Here is a 25,191-nt window from a genome sequence, read left to right on the forward strand (position 1 = left end):
ATAACCCCTCAGTTTAATACTTAGGACCATTCTACTAACAATAGAAACTCAAGACCACTCTATATTTTCTCATCATGAGTGAAATCATGGAGCCCTGGGAGTCAAAGACTGAATTCTACCAGAAATCCTCACCAAACTGCTAATAACCTAGTTATACTTCATTGTGGGCAGTCATAAATCTCCGATGAATTTTTTCCAAGAAAAATAACTGCCTAACTGGCATCCTCCCTCTCAACACCCTCCTCACATTTCCTGGTGAGTTACAGGTTAGGGAAGGGGGAGTAGATTCAATGTCCTATGCCCTGCTCATGCAGCATCAATGGTGATCTCTTCCATTTTCTGGTGGAAGCTGATTAATCAACAGACTCAGAATTAAGGCTGCTCAACATTAAGAGTTAAACACAGAAAGATTTAGTATCTCTAGGTGGATCAGCTCAAGGATCTGAAGGTTTCCTGGTTTGGAACTGGAGGAATGAAATGAAGCATGCACTTCCAGGCTGTGCTGCGTCCCAATACCCACCAGGAATGTGAATCAGGTACTTACCCCTTCACCACCATTTTCACCTGTGTTGGCAAGCATCTCCTGCAGGGCTCTCACAGAGAGGGACTGTTCCAGCACAAAATTGCAGACACAGAGATCTGGAGGAACGTACTGTGGAAATAAAACCAGAATGAGGATACCTGCTCACACCAGCTGGGGACCAAACAAGAACAACCTCAAGGGCAAAGAGCCTATGAATCAGTGATAGGTGGATGGATGAATGAGCAGGAATGTAGAAGGTAGATTTCTCCTTATTCAAGGTAGGATGGGTTTCAAGCTGGATTCTAAAGGATGCAAAGAAGAAAATCCCTAATTTGCAAGGACACAGTGACCAAGGTGTCAGGAGCAACCTAAGTGTGGCTTGTGGTATGTAGGGGAGAAGTGCACACACACAGCCGTGTTGAAGAAGGGAAAGGTACACTGATCCACACTAATGCCTAAGCAGTACCAAAGGAAGAAAGACACTGGGACCTCATCCACAATAATTTGTAAGAGGGCAACGGACAGACCACAATGCAGCTCTGGACAATAGTGACCATGACAGGGAGTCTATTTACTTAAGAAAAACCTGGAAACTGCAGCATAAAAAGGGGTGACAGAGAGAATTTAGAGCTACACAAAGATAGGTCTGAACAAAGGAATATCCAAAACTATAGGAATTGATGACCCCTAGGACAATCACTCTACTATGTGCTCAGGTGATATCATATTCATGGTCGTTCTGGCACATTTCTCAACAACAGTTAAAGACAGCCTTTGCTCCATACTGACCAGTAATAGCTACTGCTCACTGAGTACATTCTCTGTGCCAAGCACTGTTCTAAGTGCTTTGACCATATTAACTCCCTTAATCCTCACGACCACCCTGTAAGATAGGAATTATTAACATTCCAGTTTACAGCCAGCAAAACTAAGGCATAGAGAAGTTAGGCCATCTGCCTAAGGTCATGGCTTCTATTTGTCAGAATTGGATTCAAATCCAGGCAGACAGTCTCCAAAGTCCCACTCAACTTATACTGTTCCTGCCACTGATGGAAATAATAAAGATATTTTCACAACTAGAATATTTTCAACCTGCAAATATTTAAGTATTACATTTATATAAAACACAGTGCTTGATAGTGACACACAACATCATTGCTCCATAGGACATTATAGTCTAGCTTCATGACACACTATTTCCCTTGGGAATAGTTTCCCTTGCATACTAAGCCTCTGTTTCCTACAGGATACTGGAGCACACAGATACCAGGAGAATAACAGGAATGAGGAACGAGGTCCAGAAGTCACCAACAGCTATGTCTAATACTCTGAGACAGGTAAAGCTGTTTCCATAGAGCTCCAATTTAAAAAGCTAAAGAAAGGGATATGGGGCGGCTTATTCAGTTAAGCATCTCCCTTCACCTCAGGTCATGATCCCAGGGTCCTGGGATTGAGCCCCGCATCGGCCTCCCTGCCTAGCAGGGAATCTACTTCTCTCTTTCCCTCTGCTTCTCTCCCCACTTGTGCTCTCTATCTCTCTGCCTCTCAATAAATAAAATATTTTTAAAAAAATAAAAGCTAAAGCAAGCCTGCTAAGGCACAGATAATCACTGACTTCAACATTTTCATTGCTAAGATAATAAATTGGTAATCTTTCAGTTCCTTTAATTTTGAAGTGTTTTTTACATTCTTCATTCTCCCCTAACCTCAATGCCCTCAAATAAAATGATGCTCTACTTGCTGGACCTACTATTTCCCTTTATTAAAGTTTTCAGATCCTCAAGCCAAGAATGGGTAAGCCTATAGGCCACTTCAATTTTGAGGACTCTTCTACTACGTATATTTCTACTCAGGGTGACCATGGTCCGAAATCCCCAAAAAAAGTCTTCCTAGAATTCTAGTATGACACACAATTGCCCAGTTCTTTTTATGAAAATGACTACAGGAGAAACTATAATCAAGAGACAACAGTTTTTTATATATTTCTTGCTTTGTTTTCAAAGTCTGTTCTTGCTGTAGGTAATTACCTCATTTATATGGGATGTGAGTGAGCAAACAGATGTTAATGCAGGGCAGAGTGTCACATCCAGAAAATGTTTCTAGAGTACACATGGCATCATTATAAGTAGCATACAATATGATAATACATTTCCCTAAAGGCCTTATGCCATAAACATATGTCTTCTAACTCTGTTTCCCCAAAAACGATGCCATTGCAGAAACTTTTACAGAGGTTCTTTCCCACCACTTTTTAGTCTACCTGGATCTCATGTCAACAGAATAGGAAGCAAGAGTCAGGGTTTGAGTGTTTCTTCCTCTTCCACTTTACTAAAACAAGTGATTTGGAGATTTTCTATTCAGGAATGTCTACAATTAGAGTTGGTACTCTAAAGGATACTTTTTGCTAATCAACTGAGTGATTTCAACATCCACACCCACTTTTATAAGATCCCTGCTTAGTCCATTCTCCTTTAGATGTAAGTATTCACAGGCCTAAGTGCTAGAGATCCTGTCCTGGCATGAGACTGTGTGATTCTACATCACTTTTCTTTTTTCCCCATGTTTGGTTTACTTGGACAGGAGACAGGAACACTCCTCTGCCAGCACTGCCATCATCCATCCTGATGTAGGACCTACCCATAATACAGACACTAGATATGCTCCAATTATATTATTCTTTTCCCTCCAGATACTAAAAGTCCCATGGTGGTCATGACTTAATTACTGGTGCAAATGGGCACATTTGAGTGGGAGATAGTGGGCGCAGGGAGAAAGCATCACAAAGGAGAGCACTAGACCTGTACTGTTCTACACAGTCTCCTTACAGCTGAATTTTTCCACTTCTAGAGTGCAGTCCCTGCCTAGAGCCTGTGCTTAGGGGTGAGGTCCACCAGTCGAACAGCACACAGAAGGACATGTAGGCAGTGGCAAGGGAGAAGACAGGGCAACAGGAGTATCTGGAAAGAAACAAAACGCAAGTAGTAACTTGTGACATAAATGGAGTACAGAGCGCACACAGAGCCACCTGACCTGCTACACCAGCTGCCATCCTTCACACCAGCCTGAGCTCCCACCCACCTCCATGTTCTTCAAGAATGAGCAAAGGCCACTTGTCCATCAAAGCTAATTTGCTTGCAGTGTGAGAGTCCCCCAGGAGGTCAGCTCATTGTCTCTGGGCTCTGGAGCCTGTGCCTCAGTCACTCTGCCTGGCAGGCATGCCACATGTGTTTACAGATTCTCAGCACAGAGAGAAGGACTCTGTTGACATCTGTTCTGAAATAGCTCTTCATCTCTCTCCCCAGCTCTGTCCTCTGCCTAGAGAAGCACTACATTCCCAAATGTCCTACAGAAAACCTTGAGATTCCAGGGCCCTGAGAAAGCCCGGAACTAGGTGAAAGTAGTAGAAAGGAAGGCCTGTGGACTCTACATGTTTCGTAAGTCTATGTAACATTTTCCTCACTGCACTGAAAGTTTTTTTGAGGTTTACCAAAAGCAAGATGGTGGGAATCTGCTACTCTTGTTATCACATTCACATAGCATTTTTTCCACCTAGTACCTTGCAATATGCACTCAGCACTGTGCTAGCTTGTATTAGCCAAGCTTTTGGAGGAAGAAAACGGGAGTCATTTAAAGCAGGGGGCGGGGGGGGGGCTGTCATCTTTCTACTACACTGTTTCCCACACTCTGTTCTGGTTATCTAATTCTTCATGCAGTGCAGTCTGTCTCACTAGATTGTGGGTATCTTGAAAAATCTGTGTCATTCTACTTTTGGTATCCCCAGTACAAAGAACAGCAAGTACTCCAGTCTTTCTGAGTGGACTCTGTGTTCTAGAATATCTGAGAGTATGTGGTGATGGTGACTGTGGATGCAAATAAATTGTACTGAGCACTCACCTGCCTGGCTGGGCCCTTCCTCAAACCTCTTATGATTCAAAAGGCCCCTTTTCTTTCATTGCAATGGGTCTCCTTCCACTTCATTAATCTATCTGGTTCTCACACAGCCAGGACTCTGTGTATCAATAACTTTGAATTAAAAGCAATAGAGGGTATATTAAGTGTGAATACTCTAGCATAGGACTGCCTGAGGTCCTATATCTGTTCAATGAGGTTGAATGAGTTGAATGGGTTATTAGTTGAATGAGGATAAGTAGGTAACTTAGTGTCCTCTATCTCAGTTTCCTTATCTGTAAAATAGAGATACGATATCATCTATTTCTCAGAGTAGACAGTTTTTATGTTTAAAGACCTTAAGATAGGGTCTGATACATAGAAACAAATATCAGATATTATCACAGAGCAGTGGAATAAAAACATCAATAAATCACTTATATATTCATTTATATAGATCTAGTATTTTTGAAATTCTTACTGTGCATAAGGATAAGGCAATTGCCCCCACCCTTTAAGGTTGGATGGTTAAGTAGAGTGTCAGGAAAGCAAACAGACAATTTCCAAAATATATTTCTTTTTTTAATATTTATTTATTTATTTATTTATTTATTTATTTATTTATTTATTTATTTATTTATGATAGACAGAGAGAGAGAGAGAAAGAGGCAGAGACACAGGAGGAGGGAGAAACAGGCTCCATGCCGGGAGCCCGATGCGGGACTCGATCCCAGGACTCCAGGATCGTGCCCTGGGCCAAAGGCAGGCACTAAACTGCTGAGCCACCCAGGGATCCCCTCCAAAATATATTTCAAAAGGCCCAGGGTGAATAAGAAAGTGAGGAAGCACACAGAACTGAACCTGGCTGGGCAGAAAGATGGGGAGGGGAGAAAGATGAGGGAGATGGTGAAGAAAGCAGAAGGGAAGCAAGCAAAGGGAGTTGAGAAGCAAGGCTGAGGAAAAAGTAGGCATCAGACGGAGAGAGTCTTGAGTCCCCTTGTCAAGGAGTTTTGACTTTATCTTCAGAGCAATAGAATGTCACTAAAGGAAGTTATGCAGGAATTAATCTAATAAAATTTGCATCTTTGAAAGATCATGGCAGGCCCACTCTGAAGGAAGTTAGACCAAAGCAGAGAAACAAACAGCAGGTTGTTGCCATGTACTGGTTATGAGGTGACAATAGCATGAATTAAAGAAATGGTGCTAAAGATGGAGATAAGAGAATGGATTTGAAAAATCTTGAGAAGGTAGGAGAGCTAAGACCTGGCAATTAGTTGGATGTAGATGGAGGAGAAGATGGCTGGTGTTTCTACAGGATGGGAAAGAGTACAAAAGGCTGGGGTTCAACAAGAATAGTCATACCAAATATCAGAAGGACCATAGAGATTGTAGTTATGCTTGGCAAATTGTTTACTAGAGCCTCCCATTTGGGCCAACAGAATAATGATGGGAGAGTGGAGGTCTCTGTGACTGTATGGGTATCCCCACAGATGTCAGCAGAGGGAGGCTTAACTGAGAAAAGAGTGGGAATCTGAGAAGATGACACATATTCTTCTCCATAATAGGAGTATTCCTGGAGACCCAGTCTCCATAATTAGCCCAATTAACCTCACTTGCCTTTCCCAAGTCCATTAAGAAGTCAGCCAGGATTTAGAGAGCACAGCAATACACAGTCAGTACTGCACTAGCTGCTGTGTGGGGACAAAAGAAAAATAAGGTATGGTTTCTGTCCTTTAAGGAATTTTTAACCTACCTGAAGAGACATCTCCTGTACAGGAGACTTTATAAAACAGTGCAAAATAGAATATTCAATGCTAAGTTGAGGGGTCTGAGTTACATGCCCTGTAGGACACAGAGCCCTCTCAGCAATGTTGTGATTAGGAAAAAGCCCAGCCCAGGTTGGAGGTTGGCTTCAAAAAGATTTATGTGAATAAGAAGTTCCTGGCACATAAAAACAACTCAAATTTTTGTTTAATGAATGAACAAGATGGGGGGAATTCTTCTTTCCATTTTATCGTGTCTTCTTCCCTTCTGTTTAAAATTCCGTTAGTTGAAGCAGCATTTTTAAGTTATGAGCTTAATAGAACATCTGTCCTGACATTCCTTTGCTTTTTCACCCAACTCCCCAAAGAAAAAGGTCAAGCGCTTGCAAGTGTCATCAATCAGTAAGGGAGTAAGCAAAGGAAGGAGAAAGTAGAGAACAAATCCCGTTTACTAATTTTTCTATCTACACTTCCCATTCCAGTCCCAGGACTGAGCAGCTGGATGCATGTGATTGACACTGTATCATACTTATGTGCTGATGGATTTACATGGACTCAGCCCTACTGAAGTGGGTAGGCTGCAGAGCCTAACCTGCAAGGTGAGGTCATTTCTAGTGTCAGTCATCTGGGGAGCAGCAGTGACTGTGAGAACAGAGGCCAAAACTAAGTAGGCAGAGCTGAGGTTGCTGGGAGAAGTGAATCTCACATTCTTTGATCTACATTATTAAGAGCCAACGTAGCCAGTGGGATGTTCTTGGGCAGATGTTCCAGAAGCATCCAACCAATGACAGAACTGAAGGTAAGAAATAAGGAACTTGGTCAGGTGTTTCTTTCTTCTGGGCTTCCGTGTAAATAGAGACAGGAAGAGTAAGCACATTAACTGCACAAGAATCAAAATCTTTAAGCTAGAATGTTGGAATATATTTGAACTTCCATTTTAATTTTTCTTGTGTTATCCCTTAGTGTCTAACAAAAAATATTTTTGAAGCTCTGGCCTTTTTTTTGGTTGCATTACATAATTTCAGGAAAGAATTTTGGTCTACAAGTGAGCCAAAACATTAAAGCAAGGTGCCTCAGTATGGCCAGTGGGATGGTAATAAGGGTAATCAAACAGGAGAACCACAAGACAGAAGCAAAACTTGGGGCAAAGTTGAGGTCCTTGACAAGCCCCTTGACAATAGGACATCTCTATTCAGAAGCCTCAAACCTTCTGAATTTTATTAATGAGGACAGTATCTCAATTGCTCCCTTCATGCTCTATTTATGCTGCCTGAGATAGTCCAGTCCATGAATAAATATGGCTGGTGTTTAATCTCATGGCTCTAGATTTCAAACTGTGTACACAATGAGAGTCTATTTCTCCAGGAGCACTCCATGTGCTAACAGGCAAAGATGGACTTAGTCCCCAGTGGCCTGGCTTCTAAATGCACCATTTGTTCCATTTCACCACACCACCTAAAAAAAAAGATTGATAACCATTACCCTATGATGGCTTGATATAATCCTAACTCAAAGACCATAGATGAGAAGGCTTCCCAAGTCTTCTGGCACAGAAACCTAATTTCTCCTCCATAAGATATTCCAGTTGGCATATCTGAGTAGAATTGGATAAGACCAATCCTCCATGAGAGAGCATCAGGATGGCCAGAGATGGCATGTGTAGCTTGAAATTCAGGTGATTTAAGCACTCCACAGATATGATCTCATCCATCTACAGTAAACATTAGCTCATTTGTGGATTTCTTCTCTTATTAAGAATACATAATTATTTGCATTGTGTTTATACTTCAAAGGCAGAACAAGTCATTAACTAAACTAATACCCACCTCTTGTCCCAGCCAGGTTTTAAGTATTTACACAGTTAAGTACTTTTTAAGCCTATCTTTGTCACCTCTAAGTTTTTGATGGATTATAATGAATAAAATTATATAGTGAATGTTTAAATCTGAAGATGTTGCCTAGTTTCCAGATTTCTGTAAAAATAGAAGATGATTCTACAACCCTTTCCAAGGCAAATCAACTGAGATACAAAGGAATTTGGTAAAACTTACATAGGCAAGTGGAGAAACAAGAATAGAACCCCTAAATACATCTTAAATATATTTGCTTATCTCTATAATTTTACCAGGTATTGTGCTGAATTATTTATAAATACTCCCATTTAACCCCAACCCTTAGGAAAGATATGATAGCCATTTTACAGATGAGAAAACAGACTCAAAGGCTGAAAAAGCTTTCCCACGATCGCATACTGGAAATGGCACTTAGATCCTGAATTTCAAACTTAATATTCTGACTGTTCATGTGTCAGTACTCCTGAAGAGAAGGTCCTGTCCCTATACCAAGCTTGCAGAATTCTAACCACTAGGCTGTCTCCTCTAAACTCTTACACTTTAATAAAAAGTTAAGGGCTTCATATTAGATTCTTGACTCAGAGAAACTTCTCTATTTTGGAACGGCCACTGAGAATGCAAAGACTACAACTTCAGTTAGTGAGATAATCAGAATCCAGATGTTCCTGGCAGGCAAAATCATATGCAGTCCTAAAATCTGAGACTGACTTACCATATAAGTGCTCTCTTCCAAAAAGTATTCAACTCTGGGCATGATGGGACAGGTTTCCACCAAGGGTATACATGTATAGATTTTAAGAATGTACATACCCAGATTGTAAAAATTTTGAGAACAGAGACTTTTCCTATCTGTATTTAAGAGAAGTTATCATGAAACAAAATTTTAAAATGTATAACAACGATGTTTTCAAAGATTTTATCTGAGAGACAGAGAGTCAGAGAGAGCACAAATGGAGGGGAGTGGCAAAGGCCGAAGCAGAGTCCCCCACTAAGAGGGAGCGGGATGCATAACTTGATCCCAGGACTCTGGGATCATGACCCGAGCCCAAGGCAGATGCTTAGTTGACTGAGCCACCAGGCACCCCAAAACTTGCTTAATTTTTTATGTTTTGATATTATGCTATGATAAAGGATGGAGAATCTTTCTGAAAATATATACAGATACTATTCATTATAGTTGAGTTCCAATTTTTGCTTACATTTTTGCCAACAAAAGCCATTATATGAAAGTGGTGAGGTACACACATATTTTAAAGTTTTGTTTAAGTTATCTCTATACCCAACATGGGGCTCAGACCTACAACCCCAAGATCAAGAGCCATATGCTCTTCTGACTGAGCCAACCTGGTGCCCCTCACAAAATCTAAACATATGGCTGGAAAACATTCTTTTTAGGATGAAGAGGAGGAAGAGGTAGTTACCTCTGAAAAGAAGTGAAGAAGGTCCCTTCTGATAGATGCCTGAGGAGTCAATTATAGGAATGTGACAACTCTCAGCATCCACCGGTCTGTAGATATGTGTGAGGAGGGGTGGAGGGCAGAGGGAGAATTTCAAGCAGTTCCATGTCCAGTGGGAAGCTCAATCTTAGGACGCTGAGATCATGACCTGAGTCAAAATCAAGATTTGGACGCTTAACTGACTGAGCCACCCAGGTGTCCCTAGGTGCATCTTTGCTGCAGGGATGAGGGATTTGCCCAGGAAGAACTGAAAGCTGTGGAAAGTCACTGCTGCAGCCCAAGGAGACTTACTAAGCAGAAGCATTCACAGCCATGGGCAAGCAATGGCAGCACCTGATGCTATGCTGGTCTGCAGTTTACTATAAGACAAGAGCAAGGAAAGGCATGGAATAAGTTGACCACGTTCAAGGAAAAGGAGGAAGTTTATCAAGTTATTAAAAGGTATTGATATTTTAAAAAAAAAGGAACCTTCTAGGAATCTAAATATTTACTTAACACTTGCTAAAACATTTTTGGTTGTTTTTTTTTTTTGATTAATTAATTTTATTTTAGAGAGAGAGAGAGAGAGACTGCACAAGTGGGGGGAGGGGCAAAGAAAGAACGAGTGAGCCAGGGACCCCCGCTGAGCACAAAGCCCAATGTGAGGCTTGATCCCAGATCCTGAGATCATGATCTGAGCTGAAACCAAGAGCTGGATGCTCAACTGACCAAGTCATCATCAACAGTGTCAATGAAACTTTCTATGCAAGGAAGGTGCCACTGCCACCTAGAAGCAGGAAATCTAAATTGCAAGACAAAAGTCCTTGCCTTTGACAAAAGTCTCCTTGAGAAATGTCAATTAAAAGTGAGGAAGAGGGATCCCTGGGTGGCGCAGTGGTTTGGCGCCTGCCTTTGGCCCAGGGCACGATCCTGGAGACCCGGGATCGAATCCCATGTCGGGCTCCTGGCGCATAGAGCCTGCTTCTCCCTCTGCCTGTGTCTCTGCCTCTCTCTCTCTCTCTGTGACTATCATAAATAAATAAGAAATTAAAAAAAATAAAATAAAATATTAAAAGTGAGGAAGAACTAAAAACACCCAAAATCACTGTTCCCCATCTGTGAAATACCCAGATATTGGCTGTTTAACTGACCAGCAGACCCATCACAGTCTAGCCTCTCCTAGGGAGAAAGCTTATTAATTCAAGTGAGAGCAATACCTATAATGTCAATTATCTTTTTGATGATCCTCAGATTTCTCGCAAGAGCTAACACAAAAAAAGCTCCATCTGGAAGAATTAATGGAGAAATATGATGGGCCCAAGAATCCCCTGGGTAAGCCTGCTGACATTTCAGATTCCTGGGACCCTGGCTCCAGGTCGGTCCTTTAAAAGAATATCCCAGGTGACTCTGAAGCAGGAGGTGTCTGACCCTAATTTGAGAGACATTGCAGAATAATCAGACCAAACAAGTAAATGCAGGATCCTGGTGAGTAGCCAATTCTCACTCTAGATCCTTCCGTAAAGAGTTCAATTCATCAAAATATAAAATTCTCTTTCAGGTGAGTAACCCAATAGTTTGAAATCCATAGGACTATTGTTTTTAGAATCTTGCCCGAAATGGCCCAAACCAAAAAGTAACATCCAGGCATCCTGGACACCTATTTTCTGCCTAGCATCAGTGTTTCTGGCACAGTGAGGAAGAGTATTACTAAGAGCTTGGCAAAAATGAGTACTGTGAAACTGGTGTTCTTTAAAATAAGGAAAAAGGGACAAAACGCTGGGCAGCTGGCTTGTAAAACTGCCTGCTGGGAGGAAGCATGAGTGCCAGGCTGGATGGCTGGTTTGATTCTTGATAGAGCCAAGTTTCCCCTCTGCCCAGCATGGTCAGCATGTTACGTAAGAAAGATGCCAAAAGGTGAAAACTTGCAACCCATGCATCTGTAAATACAAACAAACAAACAAACAAACAAAAACGCACCGAGTAGTGGAGCAGCAAAATATACCTGGTATTTCAGGGCTGAGATAACCAAAATAATGACTCTTTTATATGGTCCTTAAAAATGATGGCCATGAATTAAACCCTAGCTTCACGAGTGGCAGAGATAACACAGTAAATCCTGCGGGTAATTAACAAGATCCTAAAATCCCTAGTTTCCAATGGGAGTGACCAAGAAAAAGCTGCAGCTATTACTCTGAAGAGCTTGTGGATTGGAAAGACAGCCCTCAGGAAAGAGGGCAGGCAGCAGGGGAGCAAGGTGGTGGAAGCAGGATGCATGTCCCATGTTCCATGGAGGTGGCAGGGGCGCAGATGTCAGCCAGAGGAGGGGCACAGGGCACAGGGTGATAGAGGTAGAACAAGGTGCAAGAGGCAGAAATACCAAGGGATGGGATCCCTGGGTGGCACAGCGGTTTGGCGCCTGCCTTTGGCCCAGGGCGCGATCCTGGAGACCCGGGATCGAATCCCACATCGGGCTCCCGGTGCGTGGAGCCCGCTTCTCCCTCTGCCTGTGTCTCTGCCTCTCTCTCTCTCTCTCTCTCTCTCCCTCTCTCTCTGTGACTATAAATTTTTTAAAAATTTTAAAAATTAAAAAAAAAAAGAAATACCAAGGGATGAGGTAAAAGCCGAAGCAAGGGGGCTGATAGCAGTCTAGTCTCAACCTAACGTGCATGTTAGTCTCAAGCTTGATTTGCCTTAGTGTTGGTGGAAGAACATGGACCAGCATCGGACTGCCCATGTATCCCTTCTAGTTCACTTGTTCGCTCCTCCCTTTTGAGTGGTGATCTGGGCATTAAAGAATCTAGAAACCCTGGGGAGGCTGCTCTCTGTCACCAAGGCAGAGGCAGTCAGCAGCAGCAGGACAGAATGTGTGTCTTGTGGCTATTTCATCACAGCACAGGAAGGGGATGGTTGAAGAAAGCCTTATGAGGCACCACCGAGAGCAGAACAAATGCTGGGCTGGCACTGCAGGCTGACAGACAGGAGAGAGATGTTGGGTGCTCAGAGGCAGTGCTGTTCTCCATGGTACACTGCTCATCAGCATCACTCATGTCTTCAGGGTCCTGCCTTCACTGCAGCACCAGCTCTGCCACGCTGGAGGGCTCAGGATCTCAGGTGGGCGCAGAGCTCATGGTGACGAAGAAGACAACAGCTTGGCTTCCAAATGGTTTGAATTTTTCGTTCCCCAATGCCTCCTTCCCACTCCCAGATTGAATCCAAATTCCAATGTGGAAATGCAGTTTTTATTTTTGCCCACACATGGAGTTTTCGCTTTGATAGAAATAAGCCTATCACTGTAAACTAAGTTCTAGATTGAAAAAATATTTTGGCAGGACTATATGGACAAATGTTCATAAGATTTGCAGTTATAAAAAAGCCTTTGTGATGGTAAATAACAGTCATAAATATCCCTCGCCAATATGGAAAAAGCATTTTCATACCTTTATAAAGAACTAGACCCCATCCATTCAAACTGTCTCATAGTGTCTGAGCTAAACTACTACCACTAGATGCTTAGATTTACAAAGATTAGTACTATATGCAAGGATCAGTATGATGTGCCCCCATTTGCAAGGGGGCATGTAGTGCTCACCACGGATCTTTTAAAACATGTACATACATCAGGGAGTCAGCATCATCAGTCAGCAGCTGCAGGAGCTGAAATCGCTTACAATAAGCACTGTTTGAAAAAACAGAATAAAAAACTCTGGGAACTATACCAAAATAAAAAGCTCTTGCACAGCAAAGAAACAACAAAACACAAAGGGAACCTATTGAATGGGAGAATATATTTGCAAATGATATATCCAGTAAAAAGTTAATATCCAAAACACACAAAAAGAGTTTACAACTCAACATCAAAGAAAAAAAAATATGATTAAAAAACTGGCAGAAAATGTGAATAGAAATTTTTTCCAAAGAAGACAGACAGATGGCCAGAAGACTCATGAAACAACGTTCAACATTACGGGAAATCCAAATCGAAAACCACAATGAGGTGTCGCCTTAAACGTGTTATCTTTTTGAATCTGGCTTTTCTGACAAGTGTTGATGAGGATGTGAAGAACAAGGGACTCTAACACACTGTGGGTGGGAATATAAACTGGTGCAGCTACCATGGAAAATAATATGGAGGTTCCTGAAAAAATTAAAAACAGAACTACCATATGATCTAGCAATTCCACTACTGGGTATTTACCCAAAGAAAACAAATACACTAATTTGAAAAGATACAGGTGCCTATGTTTGTTGTAGCTTATTTACAATAGTTAAGATATGCAAGCAACCCAAGTGCCATCTATAGATGAGTGGATAAAGATGTAATACACACACACACACACACACACACACACAATTACTCAGCCATAAAAAAAAGAGTGAGATCTTGCCATTTGCAGCATGGATGGACCTAAAGGTATTATACTAAGAGAAATAAGGCAGAGAAAGACAAAAACCATATGATTTCACTTATACGTTGAATCTAAAACCAAATGAACAAAAAACTAGACCCATAAATACAGAGAATGAACTACCGGTTTCCAGAGCAGGGGATGGGGGTGGGTGTCGAGGGATAGACAGAAAGGAGAGTGGGAGATGCAGCCGTCTAGTTATGGAATAAGTCACAGGGATAATAATCATCACTGCTTCCCTGGAGTGGGAGCGGAGAGGCATATGACCTCCTCAGGTTAGAGCTTCAATAATGTCTCCTCACCAGGAAACATTCTAAGTAAGGAGTTGGACAGTCATCTGCGAAGATCAGTTATATTCCATTCTCTCCAAAGCTTCCTTCGTTGAGATCACGGATCCCTTTCATTCAGGGCATAAACCAGCTCCCGATCAACATAAGGAAACCATGAGGAGACTTAGTCTCTTCCTACCTGAACCCAACCCATCGCTCAGCATCCTTGAAGCTGGCCAGGAAACCTACGTCCTGGGCCACCACTAGCGTTCCCTTTGTCTCAGCCCTGCGGGGAAGCCGACCCCGGCTACTGAGGCTGGCAGACAGATGCTGCAGGACAGACTGTGGCATTTCCTGTCCCTCCCCTCCTGGACAACCAGGAGTCACCTCCAGGATGGAATGGGTTTTTTTAGAGCAGGGAGGGGCAGAGGTTAAGGGATAGAGAGAGAGCCTTAAGGAGGCTCCAGCCCAGTGTGGAGCCAGGCTCAGGATTGGATCTCACGACCTGAGCAGAAGTGCAGAGCCAGATGCTTACCTGCCTGAGCCGCCTGCCCCACCCCCCAGCGAGCGGATGAGCACAGTGATGGAAACTGGCGGCGTGATGGCACACCCCAAAAAGCCGAGTCCTTGCTCACGGTGACCTAAGCAAAGCCTGCCAAGATCCTACGGAGACAAATGCTCCAAATTACCCGCTTGCTCCCCAGGGGCATTTGTCCCAATGCTCGCCGTGAATAAGAGGGAGATGGAAGCCGTGTTTGGCGTCCTACTAAACTTGTACATCTTGTGAAAGCAGCAAGTTGGTTTGTTACTCTAGCAATTGGGATGCTCCGTGGCAGGCTGCAGGTAAGTGTGAATGGGATGCTAACGAAGTCAAGGGCGTAGCTTTGCTCCATTTCACGAGGACGTCTGTGTACCTCAGCAGGCTAGCTACTGTACCATCACGTAGTCAAACGAGGGAACAGGTGTCGAGGGCTGATGACTGCGAATTCAGCCCCGCAACAATTTCTGAAAGCGTGGTCTGAGGACCACTTGCACAAGAATCATACAGAAGTTAAAAAAAAAAAAAAAAAAAAAGATTCCTGACCCCACCCAATACAAGGCTCGGGAAGGAAGAATATGCTTGCTCGAGTTTGAGAAGCACTGCCCTTCCAGACAAGCTCTGTGCCAAAACCCCTACATGTTAGTCAGACTTTTTTTTTTTTTTAAGATTTTATTTATTTATTTGAGAGAGAAGGAGAGAGGGGGGTAGAGCGCACTAGTGCAAGCACACCAGTAGAGGGAGAGGCAGAGGGGAGAAGGAGACTCCCCGCAGAACAAGGCATAGCTGCAGGGCTCCATCCCAGGACCCCAGGATCATGACTGGAGCCGAAGGCAGGCCGATGCTTAACGGACCCAGCCCCCCAGGCTTACCATCTTTAAAGATAAAACATTCTTAACATCACTTCACTTGGGAAACCAGGTAATGAGCAAAAACACAGCATTTATGTTTCAACTTGAATGGTGATCAGAGGAGGCTCTGGAAACTTTCTCATGAATGCCCAAAAGTCCTCTGTCTTGGCTTCATTTTCCACCAAGAGTATTCTCTCTAGCTGTTTACTAGAGCTTCTGCTGAATGAGAACACTATGGCTTCTTTGTTGACTCGGTCTCAGAGCATGCCTTAGTTTCTAAAAACTCTCCTCATCTTTAAGTAAAAGAAGTGAAATGGTCTCAACTCAGATACCGAAGCTTATCATGGTAACAATTAAAATTTCAAGTCTCAAGGGACTGCTTCTGGGATGGAAGAGGTGGATGGGAGATCAATTATTTCACCCTCTGTGCCCTGAGGCAGCAGTGTGCCTGAACCATGCCCAAAAAGATGACAATCTGTTCTGTTCTGTAGTAGAAATATCTTGGGACATATAGTGAAGTGCTCAAGGACTTCAGGCAAAAGTCCTTGATGAAAGTGCTCCAATAGTGCCATGGATCATTAGGGGAAGGGGTTTTTAATTCTGTCAACCACTCCACAGCTAAGAAACAACTGTTTGAGAGAGGCTTACACAAACAGTCTTGCACCAGCTGTTTGCATCTTCTAAAGGCTTTGGATAAGGCTCAGTTGAGTTTAAGTGAAATGGGAGGAAAATTATTTGCAAATGTCCTAAGAGAGAGAAAGCAGCTAAATTCTGGGATGATAGCATTAGGAACTCTTTGTTCCCTGAAATACAATGTCTGTGAACAATAACAAATTAATCCTCTAATGTGCTGGAATTATTTAAAAGCACCTATTTGCTGCATGTCAGGAAATGGAAAAGAAAATACTGTTTACAAAGGATTCATTAAATTTTTGAGTGCATGTAGTTTGTTTAGGTCACTATAAAAAAGAATGAAACTTTAGGGGCGCCTGGATGGCTCCATAGGTTAAGCCTCTGACTCTTGGTTTTGGCTCAGGTCATGACCTCATGAGTTGTGAGATGGACCCTCCACACTGGGCTCCAGGCTTGGAGAATCTCTCCCTGTACTCCTCCTGCCACTCGTGCATGCCTGCCCCCCCCCCCCATCAAATAAATAACTAAATCTTTTTTTAAAAGATTTTATTTTATTTATTTATTTATTTATTTATTTATTTATTTATTTATTTATTTATTTATGAGAGACGAGAGACAAAGAGAAAGAGAGAGAGAGTGTGGCAGAGACACAGGCAGAGGGAGAAGCAGGCCGCATGCAGGGAGCCCGACGTGGGACTCGATCCCGGGTCTCCAGGATCAGGCCTTGGGCTGAAGGTGGTGCTAAACCGCTGAGCCACCTGGGCTGCCCCAAATAACTAAATCTTAAAAAACAAAAAAACAAAAAACTTTAAGGAATAAAACTATTGAATGAACTGCTTGAAAAGGAGAAGTTGTCTACTTAAACATCTGGAAATCTTAACCTCTAAAACCATTAGAAACAGTTCCTTTACCAAACTCTCCTCATAGGACAGTCACCATCAGACCCAAGGGGTTATCTTGTGTAACATTTTACAACAAGCCAGAGGGAGAACAAACCCAGTTCTCTCAAGTCACTGTCCTGTGTTCTTTAGAAATGGTTTGATCTGTGAATTATGAATATGCACACAACCTCAAAAGATTATACAGAAGGCCATAATCATGACTTAAGTTCATCCCCCCCTTTTAAAATACCCATGAGTAATAAAAAAGATGCATAGGACATGGCTTGTTTCCTTAGGATTCAATTTTTTTTTAAAGATTTTATTTATTTATTCATGAGACACAGAGAGAGGCACAGACACAGGCAGAGGGAGAAGCAGGTGCCTTGCAGGGAGCCCGACATGGGACTCGATCCCGGGACTCCAGGATAACACTCTGGGCTGAAGGTGGAGCTAAACCACTGAGCCACCCGGGCTGCCCAAGATTCAAATTTTAACGCAAATGCAACCCGTCATGTTTCTCCCATTAAAAGCCACAAATGAAAAAGAAGGTAATCACAGGGTAAAAAAATGGCAAGTCTTTGTGATACAATTAGTAAGTTCAGGAGTTGATGGAGGAAGAAAAAAAATACTGCTAATTGGAACCAAAATAGCAGCTATTAGGTCTGAAGACCAAAGTACTAAATACTGCAGAGGAGCCCGGGTATGAATACGACCTACTCATAATTCACCTGGGGCCATTTGTCTGCTGTGAACAAGTAAATGACAAATGAACAGCAGAGCCATGGTGCCACTTTACACACTAAATAAATTCTTTGTGAAGATTCCCACCACTAAGGTACAGACTGTCTTTAAATAAAAAGAGGGGACCAGTATTGCCTCAAGCAGATAAGTCATCACTAAAGTATTAATAACTCAAGTAGGAAGGCGGACAATATAGATGAGGAAAGATCTCAGGGTTAAAAGATTGAACCTTTTTTTTTTTCTTTAAACTGGGTTCTTGGGCAGCCCTGGTGGCTCAGCAGTTTAGCACCACCTTTGGCCCAGGGTGTGATCCTGGAGAACCAGGATCGAGTCCCACGTTGGGTTCCCTGCATGGAGCCTGCTTCACCTTCTGCCTGTGTCTCTGCCTCTCTCTCTCTCTGTGTCTCTCATGAATAAATAAATAAAATATTTTAAAGAATAAAAACAAACAAACAAACAAGGTTCTTAGATCCAGCAAATGACAAATGCATCAAAAAACCTGACATATGGAGGGGCACCTGGGTGGCTCAGCGGTTGAGTATCTGCCTTCAGCTCAGATTGTGATCTCCAGGTCCTGGGATCGAACCCCACATCGGGCTTCCTGCTCAGTGGGGAGCCTGCTTCTCCCTCTCCCTCTGCCTTTCCCTCTCCCCACTCATACTCTCTTTCTCTCCCAAATAAAATCTTAAAAAAAAAAAAAAAAAAAGCAAACCTGACATATGTTAAACTTGATCTTTATGCTATTTGCCTGTTTACCTTCTCCTCTCCCGGCAATCAGAAACAGCAGAGTGTGAGGCTCAGTGTGGATGGAGAAATAAGAATAAAACTTCTTGAAAGAAAATAGTTTCGCTGTTAATGGAAAAGAACTGGAGCTGTGTTTTTCAGAACCTAAGCATGGCTGGAATCGTACTCTACCCCTCGGAGCTGGTGAATTCACATGTAGGCCGATAGGACCTTTCCTCTCCTCCCTGCACAAAGTGATAACAGCGCCCAGCCCAACCTGAACGATGACCTGCTACAGAGCACCTGCTCGATGCAGACAGCCTGCCCTGGCCCCAGGGCCCCCAGAGGGCCAGCTCACCATGCGGGCACACCTATCCAGAATACTCCCAGCCATTTCTGTTCGTCTGCACACATGGGCAGCAAACACTCAACATGCAAACAGGTGCTGTGGCAGCGAATAGAAAAGGAATGTCTTGTCTAACAGAATGACTGGCCTTCGTGTCCTCGTGCCACCGCATGGCCACCATCCTCTAGAAGATGTTTTCTTGGACAACTGCTGCTGTGTAAATTCTCTGCCGTATGATTTTTTCTCTTCTGTAGGGTCCTTTCCTTAATGCTCTCACCTTCCCATCTCCTCACTTGGCCTCTTGCCCCTTCTAGAACACCTATGCCATGATCAACATGTTCTATCATTCACCCTCTGCCTTCTCACTGAAGACCAGCTGGGCAGACCCAGCTCCTCCCCAAGGACCTTGCTTCCCGAGGGGACCTCCCAACTATAGGCTGCTCATTCTCTCACACCTCATGTTGCTGAAGTTCAGGAGGTGGGTTCTATATCCTTGTCCCACCAGGATCATCTCCAGATCATTACTCTTCTACAAGTTAGCTCCTCTTCTTTAAGTTGCCTACTCCTGGTAACATCATCCTCCACTCCCTCCCTCATTACTATTTGTGTATTTCCTGGACCTTCCCTTCACTGAAATCTCCAGCTCCTTTTTATTCCTACTGCTGGGGACTCCAACATTCACAATGTTATTTATGTTGAATTGTGCCCTCCCAGAATATATGAAGACCTAACACCCAGCACTTGTGAATATGACCATATTTGGAAATAGGACCTTAAGAGATGTCATCAAATCCAATGTGACTAATGTCCTTATAATGAGAGGAAAACACCATGTGAAGATGAAGGCAGAAATTAAGGTTACACCGTTATAAACCACAGGACACATGGGGCCACCAGATACTGGAATGGGCAAGGAGGGATCCCCCTACAGGGGCTTCCAAGGTAGCATAACACTGCCAAAACCTTGAGTTCAGATTCTAGCCTCCAGAACTATAAGGGAATAAGCTCCATTATCTTAAGCCACTTATTGTGTGGTTGTTTGCTACAGCAGCCATAGGAAGTCAATGCATTCTGTGAATATCCATCACCTATTACAACGTCTCATGCACTTTGCTTCCTCCTTACCAATGCTCGTCTGTACTCCAGCTCAGCCACCCTCTCTCATGGTCATAGGCTAAAATCATGTCTTCAACCAAACCACTGCACTCTGAAACCTCTGACACAGCCCACCGTCTCACCATCCACTCATCTTCCAGCTTGCTTGCTTACACACTCAACTGCTCTCATTGCTGTTTTTATCACTTATTTCTCTTTGCTATCATTCAACTTAAATTCTAAGATTTCATTGGCCAGAGTCCCAGACTCTCTTGCCCCCCTGTCACTGATCACACTCACCAGCAATGTTTTGACCCTGGCTGAATTAACCATCTACTGTCTTCATGCCTGTGCTGGGACTGAAGGGGACACAGTCAGAAAATTGACAGCACTAAAAATTCATGGTCACCAACCTCAAGTAGACCTCAATGCTGGGCCCACACCCTGCTTAGCAATCTTATACTCTTCTCTCTCCAAATGGACAGAACCTACCCATCTACTCTCATCCTTGCCATCCTCCTTCCTATTCAAGGGCATAGAAGTTCCTCCTTTCCTTGAAAGTCAGTTCCTCGTCTGTTCTTAACACCAGCCCTTTCCATTATACCAGCAATTTTCACACTAACCCATCCATTCCCTCTCCTGCATCTCCTCTTTTCTCCTTGTCCTCCTCCTCCAGCACCTTCCCATAAGCTCTTAAACACGCTTATGTCTTTCCCAGTACAGAAGTCCCTCCATCCTCCAAACCTTCTCCAGCCATCGCTCTCTCTCTTTTAGAGATGATCTGCATGGGTTGCCTTTGCCTTATTTATTTCTTACTCTTCACTTCCTCTAAATTGGCTTCTGAAAAAATAAATAAATTGGCTTCTACCCCATCCCCTCATTGAGAAGAACTCTCACCAAGATTGCTGCTGGCCTCCAAGTCAGTACATCTCATGGACACATTACACCTTTTATTACCTGACCTTTTATTACCTCCAAGTGGCATTCTACCTTACTGATTATGCCCCTTTCTTGATCTCTGCCTTTGCTTTCTATGACACCACACATGCCTGTGTTTCCTTGAGCTCTCAGGATGCTCCTTCTCATTCTCTGTGATGCTACTCTTCCTCCACTCATTTTAAAATATTGAAAGTTTCCAGGCCTTCTCGTATCTTAACCCATTATTTGCCACTCACTCTCATAGCTGGGTTTACTAGCCTTCCAATATTTTTTTTTTTTAAGATTTTATTTATTCATGAGAGACACAGAGGGAGAGAGGCAGAGACACAGGCAGAGGGAGAAGCAGGCTCCATGCAGAGAGCCCGAAGTGGGACTCGATCCCAGGTCTCCAGGATCATGCCCTGGGCTGAAGGCAAGTGCTAAACCGCTGATAAGCCAATATTTCTTAACCTATCTTCTGAACTCCTAATCCATATGTCCAGATGCCTATCAATTTTTTTCTTGCGTCTCTTACTGGCCTTTTGAATTCCACATGTCAAAACCTCAGTGCATAAGCTCCACCACCACCCTCTGTCCTAACTTACTCCTTTCCAAATAAATTCCTTTCACTGATAAAATGCCCTTTATGGGCAGAAGCCTATACATCTGGAGTCACACTTGATGATTCCTATCTTTATTCTTTTTTTTTTTTTAAGAAAGTATTTTTTAAAATTTTTATTTATTTATTCATGAGAGACAGAGAGAGAGACAGAGAGAGAGAGAGAGAGAGGCAGAGACACAAGCAGAGAGAGAAGCAGGCTCCATGCAGGGAGCCTGACATGGGACTCCATCCCGAGACTCCAGGATCACGCCCTGGGCCGAAGGCAGGCACTAAACTACTAAGCCACCCAGGGATCCCCTCCTACCTTCATTCTTTAGCCATCCTATGCATTGTTAGCCATACCTGATTTCAATTCAATTGCAATCTACACTTCCTCCTTTAATATGAGGAATCCATATAGCTTTCACAAGTTCATGTTCTCCTCTGACAACAAACCCCTGTTCACATTCAGCTCCTATCCTTGCTACTTCAAAATCCCCTCATCTTCTCCCTTTTCTTTTGCATATGCCAAAGCTGCACTCAGTTTAGTCCCCTCAATAATAGTGCCATCTCTTAGTTCTCCATTCTTTGCAACCTCAATCTCTCCTTCTCTAGAGCCTCCTCCTTCTTTGCCTGGAAACATTCTTGTGTTTCTCACTGTGGACACAGCACTATAACCTAGATTCTGCTTTAACACTATTTTTTGGGCAGCCCCAGTGGCGCAGCGGTTTAGCGCTGCCGCCTACAGCCCAGGGCGTGATCCTGGAAACCCGGGATCAAGTCCCATGTCGGGCTCCCTGCGTGGAGCCTGCTTCTCCCTCTGCCCGTGTCTCTGCCTCTCTCTCTCTCTCACTCTGTGTCTCTCATGAATAAATAAAAGTAAAATCTTTTTATTTTTAAAAATTAAAAATTTTTAATTTTTTATTTAAAAAAAAAACCACTATTTTCTCTTCTTCCTTATTTTTTTTTGGGGGGGGGAGAGGGAGAGAGAGAATCGTAAGCAGACTCCACACCCAGTGCAGAGCCTGACACAGGGCTCAATCTCACAACCCTGAGACCATGACCTGAGCCAAAATCAAGAGTTGGAGGCTTAACTGACTGAACCACCCAGGTGCCCCTCTTCTTCCTTTTAACATTCAACTGCTTCAGAGAGTAGTAAACACTCACTGATGAAGTTCTGATTTGGGTAAAAATGGAGAAGCTTAGACCAGAATAATTCTCTTGACAATAACTATTATAAATTCTTAACAAAAATTAAAAAAAAAACAAAAAACAAAAAACGGTTTGCAGGCACTGGAGAACAACCTAAAGCTGGAAGGAACAGAACTCTTGAAAGATGGGAAGTCCAATAAGTGATATCTATATTCAATTAAATTTTCCCTTGAATCTATATTCAATTATACTTCCCCTGTTCATGGGGTTCATGGAGGATAAACCTCAGGAAAAAAGCTACTATTGACATACTGACATTGATGTGGCCAAGGTCAACACTTTGATCAGGCCTGATGGAGAAACCAGAGACCTGACTCTGGGCTGTCAGAATATCAGGAAATTGAAAAGGAGCACTCTGGGAAGAACAGAACCACCACAGATGAAAACCCAAAAATCAATACACAAATGTCCCTCAAATGTTTTGGACAACTGAACCGTGCAGGGCAGTTATTTCAAGTATCTAAGGGAGGGCTACAGCTAGACCACTAAAAATGAGTGAAGATTTCAGCAGGTACCCAATTTTAGAGTGTCAGAATTTGGTGTTCAACTCTTGCTATTAGAAGGAAACACTTAGGATTTTCATTAAAACTCAGAAGACCAAGGACTATAGTCTAGGAATAAAATCAAAACCAAAATAGACTAAGCTTCCATAAAAATCAAGAAGGTCTACCAATAATTTAACTGCCTGCTAGAATCAAATGCAAAACTCTTCAGGGGAAGATAATAAATGAGAACTACAAAATACCACTTACGATCTTTAGTATACAATTACTAGATATCAAAAGAAATAGGAAAATGTGACTCAAAATCAAGAGAAAGCTCAGTTAGTGGTAAACCCACAGACAATCCAGATACTGGCATTAACAGTAAAATATTTAAAAGAACTATTATAATTATGTTAATAAATTTATAGAAAAAGATAGGAATAATGTCAAAAGAGACTTCAAGGTTACTATGTAAAACCTCAGAAATGAACTAATGGAAATGTCTGAATTTAAAAATACATAACTGGAAAAAATTCACTGGAGGGAGTTAATGGCACATTTATATTAAGTAAAAAGTATTGCCCTTTCTCAAAGATGGCGCCAAAGGCAAAGAAAGAAGCCCCTGCCCCTCCCAAAGCCGATGCCGAAGCAAAGCCTTTGAAAGCTAAGGAAGCGGTGCTGAAAGGCTTGCACAGTCACAAAAAAAAAGATCTGCACGTCACCTACATTCCGACGACCCAAAGCAGCCCAGATATCCTCAAGAGAGGGCCCCCAGGAGAAACAAGCTTGATCACTATGCCATCATCAAGTTCCCCCTAACTACTGAGTGAGCCATGAAGAAAATAGAAGACAACAACACACTTGTGTTCATTGTGGAGGTCAAGGCCAACAAGCACCAGATCAAACAGGCTGTGAAGAAGCTCTATGACATTGATGTGGCCAAGGTCAACACCTTGATCAGGCCTGATGGAGAGAAGAAAGCATATGTTCGACTGACTCCTGACTATGATGCTTTGGATGTTGCCAACAAAATTGGGATCATCTAAACTGAGTCCAGCCGGCTATAAATCTAAATATAAATTTTTTCACCATAAAAAAATAGTATAAAGTATCAGCTAACATAAAAGCAAGCCAGCAGGAATTATTCAAATTGAAGCACAGAGAGAAAAATAGTAAAGAAAAAAGTAAGCCATTTTAGTGACCTATGGAACAACATCAAACAGTTTAATATATAAGTAAATGGAATTCCAGAAAGAGCAAATGTGGCAGAAAAAAATATATTAAGAAGTAATGGCTCTCAAGTTTCCAAACTTGGTTAAAAACAAATAAAACAACAAGCATCAAAAGATTCGTGAAGCCCAGCAAAACCAAGGCAAGACAGATGTAAAGAAAACCACCCTCAAATGTCATCGTTCAAACTGAAAAACAAAATGTCCTGAATCTTTGAAGAGATTAATCCCAACTTCTCTGCTGAACTTCTGTTTTATGTATTCAGATGTCTATCAAGATTTCTTCTTGGATGTCTTACAGTACTTATGAATTCAACATGCTTAAAATCAAAGATAAAGAAAATTCTTAATACCTGCCAGCAAAAAAAGACTTACTACATACAGAGGAATCATAAGAATGATAGCTCACTTTTCATTTTAAAAAGAGGAGACCAAAAGATGGTAAAATACCATATTTAAAATGATATAGGGGGAAAAACAAGGATTTTATATCCTTCAAAAATAGGGAAAAATAAAGACATGGTCAGTGAAACAGAAGCTGGAGTGTTTGTCATCAGTACACCTGCACTACAAGAAATGCTGAAGGACATTCTTCAGGCTTAAGGAAAATGCTACCAGACGGGAGTTTGGATCTAGAGGACAGAATACAGAGCACTGGAAATGGTAAATACATGAGTATTATAAAAGAGGATTTTTTCTTTTTCTTAATTTCCTTAAGAGACAACTGACTCTTTGAAAGAAAAAAAAAGTATTGCATGTTATGTAACTTGTAAAAATAAAATGTGACAATAATAGCACAA

The 25,191-nt window shown here is 42.4% G+C and overlaps 1 protein-coding gene across 2 annotated transcripts in view; it reads right to left on the reverse strand.

Annotated features, from left to right (window-relative positions):
- The window catches only part of RYR3 (ryanodine receptor 3), a 510,816-nt gene that overhangs the window by 309,908 nt on the left and 175,717 nt on the right, over positions 1 to 25,191 (reverse strand). For both annotated transcript variants that reach the window (XM_049104111.1, XM_025473335.3), the window contains exon 3: positions 545 to 652. In XM_049104111.1, coding sequence (XP_048960068.1) covers positions 545 to 652 — 108 coding nt within the window. The remainder of the gene's footprint in view (positions 1 to 544; positions 653 to 25,191) is intronic.

This window comes from Canis lupus, chromosome 30 (assembly GCF_003254725.2).
Source record: "Canis lupus dingo isolate Sandy chromosome 30, ASM325472v2, whole genome shotgun sequence".
Lineage (NCBI taxonomy): Eukaryota > Metazoa > Chordata > Mammalia > Carnivora > Canidae > Canis > Canis lupus.